Source organism: Ambystoma mexicanum, chromosome 12, assembly GCF_040938575.1.
Source record: "Ambystoma mexicanum isolate Mex_15411 chromosome 12, UKY_AmexF1_1, whole genome shotgun sequence".
Lineage (NCBI taxonomy): Eukaryota > Metazoa > Chordata > Amphibia > Caudata > Ambystomatidae > Ambystoma > Ambystoma mexicanum.
The window spans coordinates 90,581,815-90,607,292 of NC_090936.1; the positions used below are offsets into that span (position 1 = coordinate 90,581,815).

Sequence of the window (25,478 nt, forward strand, 5' to 3'; positions counted from 1 at the left end):
GCCTGAAGGGGGTGATTCAAGTTCAGGGGGGGCTACAACCGTGTTCCAACGCCTCCGCAGAGACCAGGTGAGCGTAACAGGCAGCCTACCTAACGATGCATACTTTGAAACTAACAATCTCCTTGGTCTGTGACAGGTTTTAGACCCAAACACAGTACAGAATCTGCTTTAATAGACTTCAAAAATCAAAATGGACGAGTTAAAGGACTAAGGTAAGCTTGCCTTCCTTCTCCTACTAGATCTCCCGGCCGCATTTGATTTAGTCCATCATAAAGTTCTATGTAATCACTTGACGTCAGCTGCCCACTTTTCAGCCGAAGTCACTGCATGGATACAATCCTTCTTGGATAATCAAACCACATGGTTTTTGCATCAACTGCATCAGCTGAGCCTGCACCAATACCTTGCGGAGTACCGGATGGGTCGTGTGTCTCTCCTATGTTGTACAATATTTTTACCAAGCCTCTTTTCGATGACCTTGGCAATCTGGGTGTAACCTACACTAACTATGCAGATGACACTCAGATTCTCATTCCCATCACTGGCGATCATGACACAGACTCAACCATGCTTAACAAAATCTACCTTATTATTCAAGCATGGATGGCCACTCACGGCCTTTGTCTTAACGATGATAAGACAGAGCTTCTTCTCGTTGGCTCTACAGTAAGACTGAATAATTTAAGTAACCAGTTCAAATCCTTCAATATAGACGGCATCAATATTAAAGTATCTAAGGGGATAAAAACATTGGGATTTTACCTTGACTCAGTCTTAAACCTGAATAGACAAATTAATGCCACAGCCTCTGCCACTAAATACACTTGTAAACTAATCAATGCTTGCAAACCATTCCTCTCCATAGCAAGTTGTACCACATTGGCTAGAGCATTATTCTTATCTAAATTAGACTATTGCAACGCCTTATACTTAGGGTCGAGTAAACACAATGTGAAAAAATTACAAATACTGCTAAATAATGCAATAACAGCTGCATTAAACATTCCAGGAACGCAGCACATTTCAGCTGTCAGACGTAACACTAAATGGCTTTCAGTTAAGGACAGAATCAACTTCAAATCATTAAACCTCACCCACCAATGCCTTTCTAATTCAGCCCCTAAATATCTAGCAGACAACTTCTTCAAAAACACATCGTAACGACCTACCAGAACTTTACACTCACATTGCCTCAAAGTTCCTTGATACAAGCTACAGAAAGCAGGTGGAAGTAGCTTTCTTGTGCTCGCAGCCAAACTGTGGAACTCCTTGCCTGTAGACCTTAGATTAGAACTGTCATACTACAGCTTTAGAAAAAAGACCAAAATATGGCTCTACTCTCACGATGTATAACTAATGCATGAACCTGCCAGATCTCTGCAAATTTATGTAATGTAATCCTTGTAAATATGTGTAACGTAATGTAAATAATCTTTCGTATATGTTCATCTGTATCTCTGCTTTATGATTTTCATATGTAACTTTGCATTGTGCCCAAATACCTCAGGGTTTAGTGCGCTATATAAATAAACAAATGATAAAAATGTAAAAACACATTTTTAGATGTGGCTATTAGCGGACCTAAAGCACCTATAAACTGAAACGATTTTCTGGGTGTACAGGTAGGAGGGAGATGGGATGGGGAGCGCACAGCCTTTGGTCAATGTTTAATTATTTACCCACTCATTGACATCCTATGGCATGCTAGTCCCTATTGCCGTTCCCACACACTACCTGCTGCTCTCCGTCAAAATATATTCTCCTGGGATCTCTTGGAGCTAGCTTTATAATGCAGTCAGATGAAGATTTGTACTGGAGGGGTTCTGGCAGTGTTATTTCTAAGCAGTCTCCATAGAGTTAATGGCTTAATTTAACCTGTAAATGAAACCTTGGTGAATTAAAAATGTCTTAACCAAGGGTGAATTCAGCCACTACATTTGTTACCAATATATGCGCCCTTGCACCCGTTCCATGCACTGAAGTCCTCGTTAAAACAAGCATTGGCAGAGCCAGCAGTTTTGACTTGTGTACGGGTATTATAGGGCTTGGCAGGCTGACATCGTATGCCCAGGTGCACGATTTTCCATCTGTTAGCAGATTACGGCCAGGTAGTTCCATTATGGCAGTGCTGGCAAACCTTTGCTATAACATTTTTTTTTTTAAACTTGTCTTCTTGTAGTGGATGTTGCGGCGGGAGAGAACAGAAGATGTATTTGGAGGCACTAGCAGATTTGCAAAATCCCCAATAAACTTTGAGCTTCAACCTTGTCCTTTCTATTTCTCTTTTTATGAACAAGTATGATTAAGCATTGGCATGTCTTTTTGTTGCACATTCGACACCTGTGTTATTGCCATGTGCGCAAAACACGTGACAGCAGAGGCAACTTGAAACCCTGCTGTGTGGTACAGCGGTGACAGGATTCTTAGCCGGATGGATTGGCAGTTGCACACTTCCGTGTGAAAAAAATGGGCGAAGCGCGTCACGCGCAATGCCTGCTGGGATTGGAATGCCGGAAGTGCGAAGGTGCTGTGTAATCGCGAGCTCTCTCAGTGTTGCTCTTCGGAATCCCGTCAGCACCGCGCTAGGAACACCCTTAGCGCCTCACCATGCCTGACTATCTAGGAGACGACCAGCGCAAGACGAAGGAGGAGGAGAAGGAGGACCAGCCTATCCGAGGTGAGGAGAGCATGCACGTTTCTGGAGGACCAAATGTCCGTGGAAGCTGAACCCCGTTGAAGTCTGTGGATTTCGGCATTTTTGGGCTGGAAAGTATTGATGGAAGGGGGGGGGGAGGAGGGGCAAAAACTATGCTGTCTGAATATTTGCCCATGCCGTTTTATTACGTTGTAACTTCGGTTCGGTTATTTTAAGTAAAGTGAAAAAGCCAAGAGTTTATTGTTTTCATCTCACGTCATCTTGCATTGTACATCTTCTATTTAAAATTGGGGAAAATAAACAGAAAATGCATGTGCAACCATGCTTCTTTGATTAACATGTGAAGTAAGGGTGTTGTTTCATACACCTGCTGCTAAAAGGCTTACTAAATGTGTAATGCTTAGTGTGGTGTGTTACTTTTAAGAACACAGTGACTGAGTGACGCAACTCCATCGCGTGGAATAAAGCATACATGCCAACATTTTGACACAGCTGGGAGGGAGATTTTGTGACAGAAATCGGGAGAAGGGAATTTTCCCATTGGATTGAATTGAAGTTAAAAATATTTTAGGAGGGAGAAAGTAAAAATGAGCAACATTTTGGATGAAAAAATCGGGAGTCTCCCACCCAAATCGGGAGGGTTGGCATGTATGATAAAGGGGGCATTCCCGTGACACAACTCCATGGTGTGGAATAAAGTGTGCATCAGTGCACGCGCGGAGTCCGGACGGTGAACAACATGTATGTGAGGGTTGTGGGCTTCCCTTGCACAAGGCCCGTTTGGGGCGCATACTACACTGGCGACGAGGACCCGATGGCCAGGTGATCCTGAGCAGTACCAGTTGACCACATGGGGCAGCGCTCAAAGGGAAAAACGTTCACCGGCCACTTGCTTCACGGTGAGAGATACCATCTTCTGTCTGCTAACATAGGTTGCCATGTGCATCTCCATGGACAATTTTTGGAGCATCCGCGGATGCATTACGTGCTATAGAAAATATTCTTTGATAAAAGGGGAGGAAGGAGGTTTTTATTTTTCTTACAAGGAGGAGGGTTCATCACCCATTTGGCACTCTGGTGGCGGACACGTGTTTCTCTGGGTTGCGTCCCCTGTGACAAAAGGGGTGCCTGTGTGCCAAATGTACATTTCCACCCATTTGAACAGACGAGATGCAGGACAATCAAGGAAATAAGGCTGAGGCCGCTCCAGTAAGAGCGCAAATGCCACGCCAGCAATGGTCACTAGCCCAGATGTCTCGGGGGCACCTAACCTGGGACTGAGGTGAAACTCATGGATTAACTGCCTTGAAATATGCTTTAGGGCCACAAGGGAAACATGAGGGCCAACTGGCAACTCTCACATATCAGCTGGTTCCGCGATCCATCACATTTTCAGGACATTACAGCCAGTCGATGGGTCATACGCAGAAGGAAAAAATGTCCTGAGATAACACTTAATGCGCCTTGCGAAAATGGATAGCGAGCAATTTATGTGCAGTGTCAAACAGAAACCTGATGAGCCGCTGGACACATTATAAAGCCGTCTCCCGTGTCTCTAAGCCACGTGTGTATGGGACAGTGAAGAGGGAAGGATGCATAACTAACTGATCCAGGGTTGTGCATCTGGCAAGCTTCATCAATTGCAAGAGAGGGCATGGCCTGACATTGGCCCGTATTCTGGAGCTGGGACAAGCGTATGAAGTGGCAGAGACAGGTGCCTCCAAGAGGGACGCGGCGATACGCACACTCAAGATCAATGAGGTATACGTGATAGGAAATGTCCAAGGGACGAGGGGTTTGGAGATCCACGACGCAGGCAAGAGAGTGGGGTGCGAATTCACCAGCGCCTCGCGCACAGTGTGGATACAACCTCCCACACCCATCGGAGTGTCCGTCAAAGGGGAAGGAGTGTGGAAGATGTGGCGACTGTGACCACTACACTCAAATGTGTTGCACACCAATCCCAGTTATGATACAAAGGGGACCTGTCAGGGTACGTCTTTCAGGCAACAGCAACTCAATAGTGTGGCCTTCGTATACCAGGAAGGGGATGCGTCCGGTCAGGAGATGGAAGATGAAGAGAACATTTTCTTCATATCCAATGTGAGTGCGATAAATGCGAAAAGTAAGGCAGCCTAAGTGTGTTGTACAGGTGATTACGGTTTTGGTGGATACTGGGGCCTCGGTAAATGTCATGGAGAAGAAACATGAAGAAATGACAGATCCCACCCTCCAAGCGCTGAAGCACCCAAGAGCACGCATATTCACTTTCGGAGGAGACCGACCGTTCCCATTAATGGATGCATTTGTTGCATAGGTAGAGCACGGACCAGCTCGATCAAGTCCAGGTGTTTTGTCACAGACATTAGTGGAAACACCCTACTGAGTTGTGCCACAGCAGAGGCACTTGGGATAGTGAGCTTTGCATGCAGTGTGTACGTTGAGGATGTCCAGGCTGCAGAGGTTTGTTGACGTGTTAATGGGCATTGGACAGCTGTTGAGAGAGACCATTAAACTGCACATAGATGAATCCAGTTGCCCTGAAGCACAGGAGGGTCACGTTTCACCTACGGGAGCTTGTTGACGGAGAACTACAGAAACTAACACATCTTGGCATTGACACCTTGGGGGTGATATGTCAAGTAATGCGATTTGATGCCCTTGGGCTGTGAGCGCTATATAAAAAACCAAAAGAAATTGAGAAGGTGGGTCAACGCCCTGGGTGTTACAGATCCTCATAGCAAGAAAACCTAAAGAAGCTGATTCGGTCAGGATCTAGGTGGACATGAGATTGCCAAACAAGGCACCTTACACCCACAATTGATGATATCGCAGAATTGCTAGGTGTCAGATTTTTCTCGAAACTTGATCTAAGGGCTGGATATCATCAGGTTGTACTCCACCCCGAGTACAGATTTATAACCACCTTTACAACTCTCAAAGGCTCGTACCGTTATATGCGCCTCAGCTTCAGAGTATCATCAGCTGCAGAAGTCTTTCAGAATATTATGTGAGGCGCCCTAGCCGACCTGGAGTGGGTTTCCTGAATATAAATAGTGACATTCTGGTGTTTGCAGGGTCAGAGGTCGAATACATGGCAAGACTGATTAAAACATGTGAATGGAACCAGTCACTAGGCCTCACACTGCAGACGGAAACATTTGAGTTTCTCAAGACCAGCATCACGTTTTTTGGGTTTGTCTTCAAGGAAGGAGGCGTATTGCCCGACCCAAGAAAAGTGAAGGACATCGAGGACGCCTGGCCCCCTGGTGCAGTAACGGAAGTGCAAAGTTTCCTGGGGATGGTAACGTACTGTGGGAGGTTTATCAGGAACTTGGCGACGCGTTCGGAGTCGATAAGAAACCTGGCAAAGGACACCATCTGGCAGTGGGGCCCGCTGACAGGCCGCATTAGAGTATGTGAAAATGGTCAAGGCAAATGACGATGGCGTTTAATGACCATCCATTCTGTCTGAAATAGTGGTGGATGTAAGCCCATTTGGTCTTGGGGCGATTTTGACACAGCTGGATGCCAGTGGCGAGGTGAGACTAATAGCATTTGCCAGCCGTGCCCCCTCTGAAACAGAACAGAGGTATTTGCAGATTGAGTGGGGGACTTTGGTAGTACTGTGGGGGTGCACTATACAGGTGAGGAAAAGATTACCCCTCTCACGGTTTAGGGTAAGGTTGGTTGTGCTTTTATACAAGCAACATGTTAGATCACTAGTATCTCACACATTAGGAGACCAACAAATAGGAACCACTCATACCATCAAGTTAACTATTTCAAATTAAAAAAAAACCTTTTTCAATTTGATAACATACAAAGGAGCCAGGAGCCAATCAAAAACAAGTATGGACAGATCTACATACAGAAATTCATTATAGCCAATAAAAAGGTTCATGTGGGGGTCAGTATATATTCATTCGAAAAGACTTGTAACAGATGATTGTCGACATGTTTTGGCCCTTCATTAAACACTATCTCTAGTGTTACTTTACTCATTATTATTCTTTCAAGGCCTTCTTCAGGACGAGATGATTTCTTCCATACGGTACTAATCCTGTCTTGTACCCCAGAGTTATTTCTCGAATTTTCTATAAACCGGTGTGAGTAATATTGCCCAAAGAACTGTGTCCAGGGAATTATGATTTTTTTTTTTGGTAGGACCGTGTTTTCTTTACTGTTATGCTTATACTGACAACTGTTATATTGATTTGCCCAAAATTAATGGAATAGAAGCAAAGAACCACCTACCTAGACTAGGTTAGCTGTAGGTTCTGGATCCGATTGTGTTTCTGGAAACTGGTATGGTTGGATAGGTGGATCCGTACACTTCCCAGCTGAATTAAGAAATCCCCATGAGAGCCCATCCGTGGCACGGCACAAAGGCTTGATCCCCGGGAGACTCCCAGGGAAACCCTCACGGGGGGGGAAACCCTGTGGAGAGCTGCTGGGGTGCATTGTCGCCACAAGATGACCAGGCGTTGGATGAAGGTCCGTCTCTAGTGTCCGGTTTTAGAGTCTGCTGTGGGACTAGGTTAGGAGATGTGAGAAGAAATAGAGATTAGCCTAGGTTATCTGTCCAACACGGAACGTTAATCTCCTGTAGGGACTCTGATACTCTACCGCAGGTTGCCGTAAGCAAGAGCTGCCTGGTTGTTGTAAGATGTGCCCTTGGTTGGTAAGAGAGACTGAGGAATAACCAGAGGAGAGATAAGGTAAGAAACAGATAAAAATAAAGAATAGCCTCCCAGTGGAATAACCGGTCTACAATAGGTGAGTGGAACCCTACCAATCAGTAGCTAGAGTGACACTGCTCGGAGGCTGATCACGGATATCTGGCTTTCCGCCTGATGCTTCCTTTCCGAGCGCGAAGGATTGCGCTGAAACGAATGTAAGTCGCAGAGTAAGCACTTGAATTCTGATGTTCTAATATGAATGCAGGGCTTATCTGAAATAAGGCTGCCTTGCGGATGACAACTCGCCTGAATACTGAACCTGGGATAGAGCCGATTGCAGCCGCGCGCTCAAGGGGTGTGGCTTGCACAGATCGAGTTTTTGGGCGTCCCTTGTCGAACAAACGCCATGCTCTAAGGGAACCGAATAGAAAAGAAAGGTTACGAGGAGAGTTTAGGAAATAAAGGATTACGGAGTAATGGATATAAGGAAATCCTAAACTCACGTAGTGCTTGTATACTCCTAAGAGAGTAGCAACGTGGAGAACTCTTGGAATTTCCTGCTGATATGCTGTAGAGGAAGTGACCTCAGCGTTCTGGTATTGATGTGGCCATATACTGGTGCGGCCATGTTGGGAGTACGGCCGGTATGAGCAATCTACTTTGGTGAACATCACATTTACTTCGCAAACAACAGAGGTTAGATTAATCTTAGTTGTTGATTTGTGTTCAGTATTTTTCACGAGAGGTGGGCTCTTTAGTGCGGCATGCGTCAAGGAAAGCCTCTGTGAGGGGCAGACCCGCCGCACATGACATCGGAACAGTGGCGTTTTCTGATGTATAGAGTGTGTGTGCTTCTTAACATTCAGTGGAAGGCGTAAGAGTATGTCACTCACTCTCCGTTGCCACAGTAAACTTGATCATAAGGTGGGACCACAGGACCCTGTCGTATCTTGATGTTTGTGAAAACAAGGTTCTGCGCTCCTCTGGATAAGGCGCTGGCCAGACTTTAGTGCTGTGGGGGTGCCAGCGTTTCCGCCTATATGTGCTGGGAATACCTGTAACAATGGTAACGGTCCACAAGCCCCTGGTGCCAATCATGGCGGGATCATCTTCCAAGCACCCGGCTAAGATAGAGAGGAGGATGTTAGTCCTCTTGGATTCAGGGGTCTGTCTGGTATACAGACCCGGTGCCAACAATGCAGCAGACTACTTGTCAAGGCATCTGCAGAGTGAAAGGGCAGACAGTGAGACCACCACTGGGGAAGCGGAGGAGCATGTACGGGTGATCATTGAATCCACCACACCGGACTCCATGCCCGTCCAGGAACTTTCAATAGCCTCGGAAGAAAAGTGTTTTGGCCTCCGCCGAGAGGTGCTGAAGAAGGGCGAATGGAAGGCTATTTTGGAAGGACTACGTAGAAGAACCCAGGAAGTCTGCGTCACCCTGTAACAATTGTGGAGGATAAGAGACAAGCTGGCCTTTGCCGAGTCGGGCCTACTGCTGAGGGGGGTGAAAAATGGAACCTGCTTCCTCTGCATGTAACAGAGGAATACCTTCCATTCTGGAAAGCACTTAAAACTCACCTGTTCAGATAGGCACTGGTGTTCTCCGTTTCTCCCCTGGTTCCCCACTAACTCCTGCCGGAGTTTAGCATCTAGATGTCCTTGGGCCTTAGTATGCGCTTTATAAGTTCTGCTACAATACAATACAAAATGGTGGTCCCGGCGAGCAAAATCCTTAAAGGTGATCTTGCTGGCTCATCAGGGACATCAAGGCATGGCCAAAACCAAAGCTCGCCTAAGCTTGAAGGCTTGGTTTCCGGACCTAGAAAGGAAGGTGGATGAGTTTGTAGCAGGCTGCGTATGGTGTCAGGCGGCTGCCCCAGCCCAACAAGAGCCAGCTATTGAGCTCATTCCCCGCAGCGTAAAGCCATGCAAAGCTGTTCACATGGATTCTGGCTCAGTGGGGAGTGATGCACATTCTGGTGGTTGTGGATCAGTGGACAAGGTATCCCGATGTGGAGTTCCTGGAATCGGTGGTTTCTGACGACGCGGCAGCAGCATTGGAAAATTATTTGCCACTCATAGACTGCCGCAGGTTATGTATTCGGACAACGAGCTGCCGTTTCAGGGAGAGCTTTGGTCAGCTCATGAGGGAATATGGGTTTCATCATCGAAAGATAATGCCTCTATGGTCCAGGGCAAACTGCTTCATGAGGACCCCTCAACGAGGTCTTCCATATTGCCCACAGTTAAGGACCATGCCTCAAAAGGGCTCTTATCAGTCTCTGAGGGGGCATTGTGTGACTCCTCATTGTTCAGCCAGGGTAGCATTGGCAGAGTCCATGTTCAATAGATGCTCCAGAGGGCTGCTGCCAGATACCGGGGACCGGGAATTGGCAGAGATTGATGACAGGATGGCTGTGGAGAGGCGAGTCGGAAGTGAGGGTGAGAAAATTCAAAGAGGATTTAACTGCATCAACTGGGATGGGGAGATGAGGCGCTAGTGAGGAACAGGCATCCACAAGGGAAGTTGTCACTCCGATATGAACCCAACCCAGTGGATGTAGACGTAGTGGAAGGTTGATGGTGACAGTGTCTGCTGGAAATGGCACAGTCACGAGAAATGCCGGTTTCTTCAGGAAGATCAAGGAGAACAGTCAGCCAAGCCTGTCACCTGGAAGAGGATATGTGGAAGAGCCTGACGAATGTAGAGGGGATGACCGTTCTAATGTCTCCTTGGACTGGGGAGCAGCAGGTGAGGCGAGTTCGAGCTGGGGAGGGGGCCGGCAGTACCATTAACGTGCTGTGCGAGGGAGACCTGCTCACCAGAGAGACTGCTGGACGCATGTACATAAGTCAGAACATTGTTTAGAGTTGAATGAGTGCTATTTTTCTTGTTATGACATGTTATACTGTTGGAGAGTTGAAAAGATGGGCAGACAAGGACAGTTGCAACAGGAGAAACTGCCTTGGCGATATTACTTCAGGAGCCTGATTTGATTGCAGTATTACTCTGCACTACAACTTGTTGACTTGTGAAACTACTGGTGGTCCCTCTTCTATTTCTGTCATCGCAGCAATTTGCTGAGGAAGAGGAGGGCCTTTTGCGCCGTAAAATACCTGCCCCTGGCGCGAAACGCCGCGAAGGATGGACAAGCACAGTTGCGACAGTTGCAGCTGGGAGGCAAAGGTCCTGGATCAACAATCCAAGTGTTTTTGGTTCTTAGTGTGTGGCGAGCGGTCTCCCAACTTTCTCTCCAAGTGGCGGTAAGAAAAGCAGCATCGTTCCTGACATACTGACTGCTTTTGGGCTGGTGTTTTGTCTGTTTCCTCGTTAATTGCCTGACTTGTGATTTGAAAACTGCTTGTCGCTGCAGTAGGTGCGTTTGATGTGCCTTTTTATTGTAAGTGACAAAATGGGAGTGTTTGCCCCTTTCGCCAGGGGTGACTGGGGTGACTGTGGGGCATGGACCCTTTTGAGCCCTGTGGCGTGAATCTATTTAATATCTCCTTCTCTTTTTACCCTTGGACTACAACTACGTGAACACATCTGGCTGTTCTATTCCCTAAGAGGGAGGGAGCTCCACTACTCTACATATTATTGCAGAACTGAGGCTAAAAATCTCTGTCGCGAAGGGCTGACTCACAGTGCAAATACCTTGGTAACTGTTTTGTCTGGTATTCACATTTATTGAATGATTTTTGAGGTGGCTCCCATCATCCTGGTAACTGCTGGGAGAACAAACCCTTGAGCTTACCTGTGTAGCCTACCCATCTGACTTGGTTTTTCACCCAGGCCATTCACTAGTGTCTACTACCAAAGGGTGGTTGCAGGATCCACTTATACATTATGGTAACCTTGTCTTTTGTTGTCAGAGACAATCAGTTCGCCAGGCCTGGTTTGAGGAGTCAGGCTCATGGGAATACAACTTTTAATGGGATCACTCCTGGTCCTCCCATGGAAAAATACCCCAAAGAACTCATGGAAAACGAGGAATTGCAGGAAATGGAAATTGTTGCAGCACTCTTGCGTAGTCTGGGGGAGAACGGAACTCGACTGAACTCGGCATCATTAGCTAATAAGACCAAGCATAAGTCTACTTGTGCCGGGAAGCATAAACGTGAAATGAAATCTTTGCGACCCTGGTGCCTACCTTACTACAACACCTCTTGCTGGGAAAATAATTGCTGACTTTTACAATGACGGCTCAAGCACTGAAATTAGGATTCTAACTTAATCTTTAGCATCCTTGGTCAACTCAAATGTGAACGAAATGACTGATTTGAGCATGATAGAACACATTGACTCCTTCATTGATTTGAGCCATTCTGAACCAGTTGAAGTTATTCAGCAAACATGTGACCATTCTGGTCCAGGTTCCCTTACATAACTACTGGACGCGATTAGTATATCTCGAAATAATTCTAAACTGCAGTCAAGATTTCTTTGAAGGGGTGTGGGGTATGCACCACACACCCAGAGCGGTCGCAAAAGTATTAGGTTAACTTCTCCGACTGTGTCTGCATTGAACATGTTCTGGAGCTCCTTTGTAACCATATATAACATCTGGGAGGAGGTGAAAGCGCACTCCATGATCTTGAGCTCCGTTCATACAAAGGTTGACTATTTGTAGGCCATTAATTTACATTTTCCGCTTACGGGGCCTGTTATACCTCTGGGTAAGGCTTTAGAAACCAACAAGGTAAGGTCCATAATTAGTTAGCATGTAATTCTTATTGACCGTTCTGTAGAAGGCACTAAATTGCCTGACAAAAATGGTCATGAAACTATCAAAGGCAACTGTGGTCTCTGGGAATAACACTAACTTCTGGGTTTTATTCATGTGTCTTCTAATCTGGTAAATTCTATCATTGTTGTAGTCAATGTTTTGTCACCACCAAAGTAAACCTTAATGGAAGCAATGAAACACATCCAACGTAGTAAATAGTGGTGGCAGTTTGTAAGCTTTGAGTAAACAACCAGAACCAGAAAAAAATAATCAAAAGAATTTAAGATTGGGGGAAAAAAGAAAACTCGTCAATCGGAACATTTATTGGGAACCTTACTACCAAGGATGTTCTCCGTGGCGGAACTATGCCAGATGGGAGGAGGGAGTTAATAGACACTATTGCTTTGACGTCTGATGCAGCCAAAGGGTATGCATTCACAGACAAAGTAGGGACGACTCGCACCTGTAAAACGTCCCTGCATGCACTGTGAGCTTACAAACAGACGCACCTTTTGTTTCCCCATTAAACAGTATTCTACGAAGTAAAGGGGGTGCTAACGTCTGTACTGCTGGCACACAGATGCATTTCCTACCCTACCATTAAGAGACGTACTACGAACTGACGGGGGTGATAGCGCCTCCCCTTTGGGCCACTTGAAGTCAGCAACCTTAGCCACGCAGACCACTTGGGAGGCTCACTGCAACCTGGGTAGACTTGATCATCGGACAAAAGATCAGAATGTAATGAGTGGCGGGCTGAGTCTATTTGGGCCCCCAACCGGCATAGAATGTAACAGTGGTTAATAATTCAGTTTGCAAGTTGAGCGGTCCGAATGGACTAAAGTTGGGTGAGGCAGAAGTATACCGTTAGAGAAACGATATGAGTAAACTGTTAAACTGATGTTGCCTGGTAGGAAGAGGGACTGGGGTACTAAGCCAGAGAATGTACATGACTGTGGAATATGATTGTAATACAAAGTTTGACAACTTGAAATTTCATCTGAACGGTCCAGCCCAACTTATGAATAGGGAGGCACACCGCAGGGAAAACATTCACATGAAAAAGCCTGTCAGCAAACCACTGTGTCTTGAAGGGATCAAGGAGCATTGACATGCAGCTAGCCGTTCCTGCTGCTGAAAAAGGAGCTGGATCACGGAGGAGGAATATTCCTGCGCGACCAAGGACAAGTAAGTGGAAAAGCTACATGGAGAATATGCCCAGATTTGCGTAAATCGCAGCAATGTTCTTGATACATTCTCAGATTCCATCCCTAGCAGCATTGGCATCAGCTGATCTGGAAAGTGTTGCATTTCTGGACCGAGGCCATACCAACAAATGTATCTTACGTTTTACATCACTATTTGTAAGGGAAATGGTTCTGCTGCAACACTCAAATTGGAAAAGCAGGGCTTTTTAATTGCACTGCATGAGGATAGAGGATTAGGCGGGAGTTACTTCGGCACTATGGAAGTCGAGTAGTGCCTGATAAGATCTTGTACCATGCCCAACAACAGGGGCCGCTGATTATACTTATTTGAAACCTCAGGAAGGTCCGGGGGAATTTAGATCCGAGAACAGAATTACAATGCACCCAGGGATCCTCCAATTTGTGTCCTATTGGAACTTGAGAGGGAATTGTCATCTTCTAAGTAACCCTGATGTCATCACCCTGTTGAGGCAATCTATTTGCATTATTTTTCAAGAAACGTGGCTCCTGGAAAAACCTGTGCTGGATGTATACACAACCTTTTACCAGGCGGGCAAACCAAGTAGATGTTGTCGCCCAGCCTGGTGGCCTCATCACTGCTGTTCGTTCTGGGCAGAAACTGTCTTCTGGAATGGTGCCCACCCTTCCTTGTGGTATTACAGCGTTTGAGTTAGCGTAGTTTCGGTGGTGAGTTATAGCTAATCCTGATTAACATATATTGGCACAAGTAGGTTTGTACTTTTAGAAATGTCATGGGTATCAGGCAGGTAGTTGGGGAAAGCTGGGTGGAGGCTTGGGAGGCCTGGCATAGGCACACAAAGAATCCGTAACAAATCCCTCCTTTCATTCCTTCCTAGTGTTTGTAGTAACTTTGTGGTTACCACTTCCTGTTGCCAAACGGGGAGTGCATGATAACCCATGAGCTTTCTAGTGTTTGGGTGTAGCTGGCTATATAAGCCACACCCAAGATTCTTCCAGTGCTTCGTGTTGCTTATTGTGAGCTGTATTAGCAACACACTTGCCGTGCTCTGGATCAGCCAGCATCTGCTTACCTGCTGCAGATCATTCAGCTTCAGTTTACCTGGTTCTTACTTCACGCTGCAGCTATCTCCAGTCAAGAGGGGACTTATACACCGGCACCTGTAAGAACAAAGAAGAACAGCGTTAACACGCGCACATCAGTAACGCTGCTCATACTCACCAAATCTTCCCACGATGATGGAATCCAGGTTAGTTGCACGAGTGCACAAACCCCTGTAATTAAGAAGAGACATTATTCATTGCGCTCTCTCCCTCTGTGCGGTGCATACTTACCAAAAGCCTCTGTGCAAACTTACCTAACGACCAAGTCTCCAGTAGCGCTGAACCCAGACTCAAGGCGCTAATGCCACATAATTTCTCCTGCAAGGGAAAGGGAGACACATTACCAGGCGCGCTCGAATTGAAGGCGCTGCACAAACCTACCAGCAGCTAGCTTCTACACGCTGCGCTACTCGCTCATAAAAATACCGGCAAGCAAAGACAATACGGACAATTTTGGACACTCAACATTCTCAACACAACGTTCACTTGTGGGAAGGACTTTCTAGCCAGTGAAGAAACTGGCGCCTTGAACTCTTAGCCTCGCTGTGACAGACAATGGCACCAATCACATGAGTGGATCGCGCCCCTGCAATTGCAGGATGGAGTGCACACCCTACTAAAGATCAAGGTAAGACCATAGGGGGACATACAGTAACGAGAAGGGAAGGCCCCAGGGGAATCTGGTGAATTCAGGTCTGGGTGTACACCTTGTATTCCTCCGGGTGAAACGGGAAGTGAAGACTCTGGGTCAAGGGAGGCTCATCCATCGCTCCTGCAGAGACACATGCGAGTGTGACAAATTGTGGCTTAAGCCATTTTGAATTGGCAGAGTAGGAACAAGGAGTACATTATTTTGGCTGGGGATTTAAATTCTAACTGCAGTGACCACAAAGTTGAAGATGATCCTTGGGACTATGTCGTGGGTGAGATTATATCTCAGCCGAAAATAGTTAATGGGGGGGAAAAAGTGGCTCTCTCCTCCTTGGGTCTACAGGTCATAAATGGACTGGTGAAACCGACTTGGTTCAGGGGAAACTCTAAGTCTGCCTTGGACGATGTATTTGTTGACCCCACTTTGTTTCAGCACTGTACTGAATTTTCACCTCTAAAGAACTCTTGAGTGACCATTTAGTTCTAAGAGCTGTATTCGGAGCGTCTAACTGTGGGGGCCCTACCAATCTAAAATTCAACCCAGCGCTGGACAGACTCAAATATATCTACATTGAATCTGATCCTTGGAAAGGTGATGAGTCAATCTACTTTTGAATGGAAACTAGGTTTTTGATCCCATTTTGATTCCTCCCTGGCTGCGTTTGTCACTGAGGTTCCCTCTACCAAAGTCAAACTGAAGAAATTTGGGAGCACCCATCTAAACTGCTTTGACGATGATCTGGTTAGAAAAAAACTGGTAATGAGAAGTACTCTGAAGAAGATATATAAATCTGGAGGGGGAGTGAAAGTAATTTTAGGGCAGCCAGATTGGTTAAATAACGCTATAGGAACTACTGTATGTATCTGTAGGGGCTAAACTGCCCCAGAGGGTTGCCGAAGTCGTGTTGTATACTGTTATGAAGAGTGACGCAGCATCCTGTTACTGGGCTGGACATTGTCTGTTCCTTCTGAATTGAACCATGTTGCTGAACCCGTTTGGGTTCAGTACTTTGAGGATTTATATTCTTCAGACCTGGCTGTTAAATCTATGGATTTCTCTATTGATCAACTGTATGGTGGGTCAAGTGTCAACTTAATATTTGATGCAGAGGACATCGTGAGGGTGATTCATCTTAGCAAAAAGTCGCAAAGGTTGTGGGCTGTGGCCCTTACTAATAATACCTTAAAGGCAGACCCGGCCATTTTGGCAACCGATCTTACAATTTTATTCCGGAGTGTGGTGCACTCTTGTATTATTCCTGAATCTTGGCACAGAGTACACGTTTTTGCCTATTTTAAAGAGAGGGGTGAAATGCGATCCAAGAAATTATAGACCCATTTCCTTGCTGGATATTGACAGCAAGGTATTTGCCTCTCTATTGTTGAAACATCTGGAAGACTGGGCAGTTTCTGCTGGCCGTCTCAGTAAATTCCAGACCGGCTTCCGAATGGGTCACTACGAATATCAACGGATGTGCCTTGAGGACTCTGCGGGATGTGGCATGGGGAGACCAGGCTGTTTGTACCTATGCGGCCTTCAGTCATGTTGATCGTAACAGATTGTGGTGGAAGTTGGATGCTTGGGGGCTGCCAAGTGGCCTATTGAGGCTGATCATGAAGATGCATGAGAACACTGGTATTCGGGTGTGCCATTCTGGGGACTTGTCCCAACGTATTTCAACAAGTTCGGGACTGAGGCAGGGGTGCGTCTGTCTCCTGCCTTTTCAACCTATGTCTGATATTTAGGAAAGCCTCCTGCCAGCTTCACTCGCCGCATTTGGTGATAACTGGTATCTTGTGTGAGTGCCTGGCATTTTATGCCGGTACAATCCAAATGATGTGAAAATCTGAACTTATGTCAATAATTTTCATATGATGCAAAGTTCTTGCGTGATCGGAGTATTTGGTGGGAATACCTAGCATACAATCAAAGTATCTGGTGCCTTGTGGCAGCGCTGGTCACATATGATTGGAGTACATGTGCAAGTGATGGACATGTTGGTTGTATGGTGTGAGTTTTAGTTACCTGTAACTGTATTTCTCCATCATTGGTATCTTTCATAGATTCACGTGCTTGAATATTCCCTGTCGTCAGACTGGGAATCTTCAGTAAAATAAATAATTTAAATAATATCTTAAAACTTTCACTTGGGGAAAGAAAAGGAAGGACGGCTACACCCACATGGCACTCTAGGTCTCTGTAGCCTTTCACTTGTGGAGTCCCTCCACCTCCTTTTGGTCCTTTTAGGCCCCAACCAATGAGGTGGCAGGGTTTAGGCTCCACCCCAGTCAGCCATCTTCAGATTTTTAACCATGAAGGCTAGTAACAGATGACTGACTGGTGGAGGAGCAGCCTCTCCCCAGCTCAGGATGTGAATCTATGAAAGATACCAATGCTGGAGAAGTACAGTTCTAGGTAACTAAGAATTCTCCAGCATGGGATCTTTCATAGATTCACATGCTTGAATAGAATACCTAGCTATCGTAGACATCCGAACATGCTTGAAAGCCCTAGAGTAGCACCAGAAGTGCGTGTGCTATTGAATATATAAGTGTAATAATACTTATTGCATGCCAAAATGAGGCTACCAACAACACATGTTATGGGACGGTGGAAACAGTCTATCAATCAACAACAAGGAACCAGAGGCTGCTCCCACCTTAAGCAAACAAATGCTGGAGCACTACTTGTCCCACCGCTGATTCATTCTTGCTGTCTTCCAAGCAGTAGTGCCGGGCTAAAGTGTGGAGTGTGCTCCATGTGGCTGCCCTGCAGATGTCCTTTAAGGACACTCCTGCTTGAAAGGCTGTTGAAGTCGCCCTCGCCCTGGTTGAGTGCGCTGTGGGCGTGGCTGGCATTGGGTTGTTTGAGTTCATGACAGCGCACGATACAGCTGGATACCAAACGTACCAGGCTTTGCTTGGGATATGCATTTGCCTTTGATTCGTCCTGCAAGTGCGATGAAGAGTCTTTTAGAATTTCTGAACTCCTTGGTACATTCTAACTAGGACTTTAAGTGTTCATGGCACGTCCAGTGAATTCAGTGTGAGTTCGGCGGTGGTCTTGTTGCCGAAGAATGTAGGTAGAACAATCATTTCCACCAGAATAGCTTCCGGCAAAATCTTAGGAATACATTTAGGGTGAGGCCGTAAAACAGCCTGATCTTTGAAAATATACGAAAGGAGGTTCAGCAGATAAAGCCTGCAACTCCCCTATGCATTTGGCTGATGTGATGGCTACAAGGAAAGCCGTCTTCCATGACCATTTTAAATCACACTTGTGAATGGGCTTGCATGGGGCTCTCATTAATGCGGCTAATAAAATGTTAAGACCCCATGGGGTGGCGATTTTCCTTTGTTTGGGAAAACGACGTACAAATCGTAGTCTTAACCGCTGGATGAGACACTAGGCAATGCTGGTGAGGCTTGGTTATGTAAGCGGGCACAGACGAGAGATGGACATTAATGGAAGATATCGCTAGGCCCTCTCTAGCCAAGTGTAAGAGGTATAGTAGTATTTGCTCCGCAGATGCCAATAGGGGATCTGTGTTGGTCTGTAGACCTGTTATGAAACGTTTCAATTTTTTTGAATATCTTCGCCTTGTCGACGGGGCTCTTGCTGCCTGTAGTATATCCCAGCACTCGCGGTCTAGCATGAGGTTGTGAAACATTCGCTGCTGAGGAACCAACCCCTGAGGGATAGACTTGCTGGGTCATGGTGAAGTAGCTTGCCCTTCTGCTGAGATGAGAGGGGCGAGTGGGGTCGGAGATATGTAGGCTTCCTCATCGCGAGTTGAAGGAGCAACGGGTTCCGGATCTGGCATCCCCACATCGGGGCCATTGGTATCATAGTGCCGGGTTGCTTGATCATTCTGCGCAGCACCCACGGAATCGAATGTGTCAGTGGAAACATGTAAAGGAATTCTTTCTTCCATGGTACGGAGAACGCGCCTCCCGGTGAATGTCTTTCCAGTTACCTGGAAGCAAACTGATCGCATTTGGTGTTGTGGGGAGTTGCAAAACGATCTATGTTGGGTTTCCCCCACATGTCGAAAACTTGATCTCCCACTCATGTGATTGTAGGAAGTGCTGGCTGAACTTGTCTGCTACAATGTTGTACTTGCCGGTAAGGTGCTCCGCTCTCAGGTGAATTTTATGAAGTGCCCAATTCCAGAGCAGACGTGCTTCCTGCGAGAGAATGTTGGATTTGGTGCCCCCTTGCTTATTTGTGTAGTGCATCAACGTTCTGTTGTCCGTCTGCACTGTCACAATCTGGCCCGTCAAAACTGGAAGAAAGGACTTTAGAGCCCACCGAACAGGCGAGACTCTCTTGATCACCATATACCGCTGGCCTGGAGGCTGCCTAGATGAGCTCTTCATCCCAAGAGTGATGCTTTCATCCTCCGTAGCAGGGTGGACGTAGGGGATTGAAAAGGGAGACCTTGTAGAGGATTGGTGCGACTGGCCCACCATCTGAGAGCCTTGTGAAAACTTGGGGTGAGGTGAACAATGTCTTCTCATGACCAGCTGTGCTGTACCCATTTGGTTGTCCAACTCCTCCTGAAGGGGTTGCATCTTTAGTCTGCAGTTTGGTATGAGGAAGATACAGGATGACATCATGCCCAAAAGGGTCTTGTATTGCCTGAGGGTAGAGTTTGTCCTGTTTCCGAACCATGCAATAAGATTTAGCATTGCAGTCACCCTGTTTGCTCAGGGGCGTACTCTGGGGGCTCTGGTGTCTAGGTCTGCCCATAGAAAAATCGCTGTTAGTATGGAGATAGGTAAGGACTGCGCAGAGATAGGCGAGGACTGCAGAAGTGATGTTTTTGTTTCCACTGCTGACAACTTTGTGTTTAGGGAGGTTCTCTTCACTAATCGATCTTCCAGGAAAGGGAAAACCTCGATTCCTGAGGCCCTGAGACGGGTAGCTACCAGGGCTAAGCATTACGTGAGCACTCTTGGTGCAGATTTTTGGCCGAAAGGCAGCACCTTGAACTTGAAGTGTTGGTTGCTGACTGTGAACCGGAGGTATTTTCTGTGTGTTGGATGGCTGGGAATGTGAAAATATGCGTTCTCCAAGTCCATAGTGGCGAGGAAATTGTCTTTTCTGAGTTAAGGGAGAACCAATTGTAGCGAAGTCATTTTGAACTTTAGTCGGCGTACACATTTGTTAAGGGCCCACAGGTCTAGGATCAGGTGCCACTGCCTGCTTTTCTTTGATACTATGAAGTGGGAGTAGAAACCCTTTCCCTTTTGAGGAGGAGGTACCCTCTCTATTGCGGCTTTTTGTAGTAGTTTGTTGGTGTCTACCTTTAACTGCTGCAGCCGCATTACATTTTTCTTGGGTGGCGAGTGGGGTGGTGGTGGTTTCTGTATGAATTCTTTGGTGTGTCCCCCTTTTATCACTTGAAGCACCCATTTGTCTGACGTTATGTTGTTCCATTGGTTGGGGTGGCTTGAAACGCATCCTCCTCCTTGGGTTGGATGTCGGAGGAGCGTTCGGTAAGGGTCAATTCTTTTTTGCCTGGCTCCTGCTCTGTCCCGAGCCCCGCTGATTTTGGTACCTGTTGTAACCCTGTTGGTACTTGCCCCCTGACTGGTAGGGGTTTGAGGAAGGCACATGACCCTGGTAGGATTTGCCATAAGACTTATATTTGGCGCTGTCGCCTCGAACGGTAGGAGAGGAACTTTGGTCTTTGTCTTTTAAAGAGCTAATTGCTCTGACTGTGTCTGTGTCAGACTTCATTCCCTTTAAATGATCATCATTCTTTTTGCCGGATAAGTCTTGACCATCCAATGGCATGTCCAAGATTTGGGCTTGTACCTCTGGTCTAAACCTGGTGGCCTTCATCCAGGCCTGGCGACTTTGCCAATTTAGACATACAAAGCCATATCTCTCTGTCAAATCTAGCCATCACGGAAATGGCGTTGCTTCCTCCAACTGTAAGAAATGCCGCTGTTGAGACCTTGCAGCTAATGGACGACTGCTTCACCGACAAATGTGAGGATAAAGAAACATCTTTACCTTTTTGTGAATCTCCCATCACTGTGGCCTCCTGGGTTCTGGAGGGTTCTTTAGAGGACTTTCCACTCCTCTTTTTGCTCTGTCCACTGAAGAAGCTCTCCTTTTGTGAGCTTAGTTCATGGTGTGCCTGGGGGAGATTGTTGGTGCATTCTTGCAGGATTCCTCATCTGAGGACATTTGCCTGCTCTCGAGATATACAAGCAGTCTTCTGTGCCTGTCCTCGAGGATTTTCTTGGTGAATTTCTGACAAATACTGCATCTGTGAATGTTATGATGGTAGAGGCAGAGTGTGTGTGTGTGGGTCCCTCACAAAGATGACCTTCCTGCCACATTCCGAACAGTCTTTGAAGAGGGAAGTCTTCTCTTTGACAGTTTGGCCTTCTTCAGCCACAAGTAGAGGAGAGTGAACCAAACCCGCAACGTTTTAGGGAGTGACTTGAAATAATGCACGCTTCTGTGAGTAGGGCTAGGAAGCCCCTGCAAGAAGGAAGCTGAAAAGCTTAAATTGGTTGTAAAAACCCAGAGTTAAACTATGAAAAATTTTGGAAAAGCTCGGAGTGCTGAGAGAATTCCCCTGTACTGTAACACAGAGTGAAAAATCGGAAGCTGGCTGACTTGGGTGGGGCCGATGCCCTGCACCTCATTGGTTAGGGCCTAAAAGGACCAAAAGGAGGTGTTCGGACTCCACAGGTGAAAGGCTACACAAGCCCTCTAGGGCACTGTGGGTGTAGCTTTCTTTCCTTTTCTTTCCCAAGGGAAAGTTTTAATATATTTGATATTTTAAATTATTGAGGATTCCCAGTCTGACGAGGGGGAATATTCAAGCATGTGAATCTATGAAAGATCCAATGCTAAAGAAGTAGGTGGTACCGGGCATGTGACCATAGTACATGAAGTGCAATACAAGTACCCCGGCTTTTGATGGTAATGCCATACCTGGAATGCATTCTATCTTCCATTTTAGAGTAATGCCTAGCATGATGACTTGGCATTTGATGTGAATACCTGAGAATTCGTTGGCATGCCGGACAACACCGAAAACAATTTAACTGCACAAAAATCAAAACGGTTTGGCCTGACTTTCCTGTTACTTGTTTGTAATATTTTGGGCAATAGAAATGTAAATACTGTACACCTTGGGAAAGCATTTTTGCGACCTAAAATTAGAATTCCTTCGATCTTAAAATTATTTTTTATGGTAGGGTGAAGAAACCCCACAAAATGCAGGCCTGTTTTTGAGCTATTTTTCCAAGTAAACGTTTATTGACCTAGGCCACAACTATTTAGGAAACCAAACGATCCTGTAGAATTATTCCCCATCTGTGGAGCACTACCAGCTTTAAGACTCGCCTTATCAACATTCTTCCGTTATCTAACCCAAGTTGCTTGGTAGGCAGTTATTATGGCATTTGTAACCCCTGACCCAGAACAAAAGAATGGTCATCCTTATTTTGTGCCCCTTCTGCGCTTAATTCACTTGGAGGTTGCCCATTAACCTTGATTCTTGAAACAGGATTATATTGATAGCCTGTTGTCATGCCTGCATCATCAGGCTCCTCCTTTACTCTCCCTAAACGTTCAGGCTTACCAGCTTCTTCAGCTTTTAGAACAGCTAGGCCGTTTTACACACACTGGAAGCTATCTGTGAGACGCCGTTAATGCGGTCATGTTGGGGCTACGATAGCGTTTATGTGACTGTTCCTTTGCTACATTACGATCCTGGATCACCTGACCAGCGTCACGTCATCATGCTGGTCAGGTGTACGTGTACGTCAATATAACGGGTCAGTTCCTAATTGACGGCGCTTCTGATTGTTTGTGTATTTTGGATCTGGGAGCCTGCATCTGCTGCTTTCGTGCAGACGCTCTATTTCCATCTTCCTCCCTCCACACAGGGTTTTGGTCTTCCGCGTTCCTCGCGGCACCCCGTCTCCCGCTCTGTTCCTTTACAGAGCCTCCGCCGGGCTCCTGACTGGGCATTCGCCAACACACCACTCCATTTCCATACGGAGCAACCAGCACTTCCGCGTTCCTACGCGAAATCCTGCATTTCCGCTCTGTTCTTCAGAGCCTCCGCTGGGCTCCCGATTTGGCGTTCACCAACACACCGCTCCATTTCCACACGGAGCAACCAGCGCTTCCGCGTTCCTACGCAGCATCCTGCATTTCCGCTCTGTTCTTCAGAGCCTCCGCTGGACTCCCGATTCAGCGTTAACCAACACGCCGCTCCATATCCATATCAGCTGATACCACAAAACTACTACCAACCTCTTACAGTGTCACCATTACCTCCACTACAAAGATAATAGTTTCTGAAGTATCTAGAACTTATTATTTGCTGAACTGGATTCTTCCACTATCAAAAGGGCATCCCTTCTTGGATCAAGAGTCTTCCATCTCCTCCACCTATTTAGCATATTAAATAGTGCACTGGAGCTTGGACGCTTTCCTGTGTGCACCAACCCGGTACTAGTGCGGCCCTCGTTTCGTACGGGTTAGTTTCCTCACTTACCCTTCCTTGTCGTTGTTTTTCCTGGATTTCTGGATTTCTCGGACATTGTTGGACTACTAGTGGCTGTGCTAAAGGTTGGTGTATAACAGATAGGTTTACCGTGCTGTCCACTTATTATCCTTCCATCCTGATACATGTTCTCTATTAACAGCTTGGTGAAACTTGGTCCTCTTACGCCCTTCCCACTGATTACTCTCTCTGACTGTAGTATATTACCAGTCAAAGGGTGACCTTAGTTGGAAGGTTTCTCTTGACTGCTCTACGGTCTACCTCTACCCTCAGTCAGTTGGGAGAAGGCGTCGAGTGTATCCTTTACAGTTATCAGTCTGTATCCTTTATAAAATAACTAAGGCATTGTATTCAGTATCCTGTGTGTTCCTAATCAGGAATAATTGTACTATAACACCTGTATGTACAAATAAACAATCCCATACCATATTCAATTCACTAGCACCTCCTCACAGCCCATCACCAAAGCTCCAATCCACCAGATACGCCTTCACTGCATCTAATGGCAGAAGAAAGGAAGTAGCACCTGGAAATCCTCTTTTCCAACAGGTGTGCTACCCTCCTAATATAGTAAAATGCTTGCCTTCGATTGACAAAACCAGCCGTTCAGGATGGACCGGATCCAGTAGAAGAGGTCCCACATTAAATGCAAAAATATTTGTCAATGGTTTACTGTCAAGATTAAGAGGGCTATTCTTTGGGACCCACTCCTGCCTTGGGGATGATGCTTCTGGTCATTCGATTCATGGTCTGAGATGCAGAGCTGAGTTTTGGAAATAACGAGAAGGGGTCCAAAAGAACTCCATAAATTGGAGCTGTGAGCCCATCTAGGCCTTTTTTACTTTCAGCATGTGAATAGCTCCCAAAACTCCAGTCGCTCTCTCGGTTCCTGCATTATCGTGGGGCAGTGAACATTTTCAAGGTCTTTTTTTTTGTCTCTGGGGAAGCATAGCCTGGGGAATACATTGAGATATACATAGTATGGAAGGCCTTTAGTTTAAACTCTATCATTTTTCCGCCTTTGGCATCTTACAGTATGTTTATATGCATCAGGGTCAGTCAAAATCGAAAATAACGTGCTAGGAATTTGTTTTAGTGCTTCTTTCATAATATTTCTGTTTTAAAATCCAAAGTGATCTGTCTGCTCCACTGATTATCTAGTAGTAATTGCTCCGTCCTTAAATTAAGAATTTTGCACTTCATTTTCTGGTTTGCTTTGTGTTGACATTCCAGCCATTCCAATTATATTGAGTCAGTTTAATAACTATTGACAGTTAAGTCTCTGCCTCTAAAAATCCCCCCTGCTGAAAAGCATCCGAATTTGTTCAGTTTGACCGATCTGTGGGTGTATTACTCTCAAAACAATCTTGGATATGGGATTTCTTCACACATTGCAGGGTTCCTCCATACATGTCTCCACAAGGACCACTGTTTCAGGTGTTCGATCCTCGCTATCCAGTGCTTGTTCCTTCGTTATTGGCCAATCAGAGATTGTAAAGTTTCCCCATTCTTATCCTCAGTTTCATGTTGTAATGTGCACAAGGTGAAAAAAAGTCAATTCCTAGTGCATGGTGCAATGAAAAGTCTCTCTCCTGTCCCTGGAAAGCATTGCAAGTATTAAACACTGCTAAATGCACTCCTGAATATATATGTTTCAGTGTCCTGAAAGCTTTGCTTGTGGAGGAGTCCCCCCCCCCTACTCCCCCCCCCCCCCCCTCCGAGTGATCCAGATTTTTGTCCAAGAACAGGTTTGAATTGCCCCCCAATACAATACTCCCTTCACAAACCTTAAAATTGTTTGGATAATTTCATCTTCATCTTGCTCTCTATATTTTTTAAATCCCTCCCCTTACCATAACACATCTTCTCTTTTCGGATGGTCTTATGTATTGATATCTTGCACTATGTAATTTTTGTAA

At 46.0% G+C, this 25,478-nt stretch overlaps 1 protein-coding gene across 1 annotated transcript in view; it reads left to right on the top strand.

Moving 5' to 3' along the window:
- Nucleotides 1–2,414: 2,414 nt before the first annotated feature.
- Nucleotides 2,415–25,478, top strand: part of PSMC2 (proteasome 26S subunit, ATPase 2) — a 233,299-nt gene continuing 210,235 nt past the window's right edge. The window contains exon 1 of the mRNA XM_069628069.1: nt 2,415–2,677. Coding sequence (XP_069484170.1) covers nt 2,608–2,677 — 70 coding nt within the window. The 5' untranslated portion in view covers nt 2,415–2,607. The remainder of the gene's footprint in view (nt 2,678–25,478) is intronic.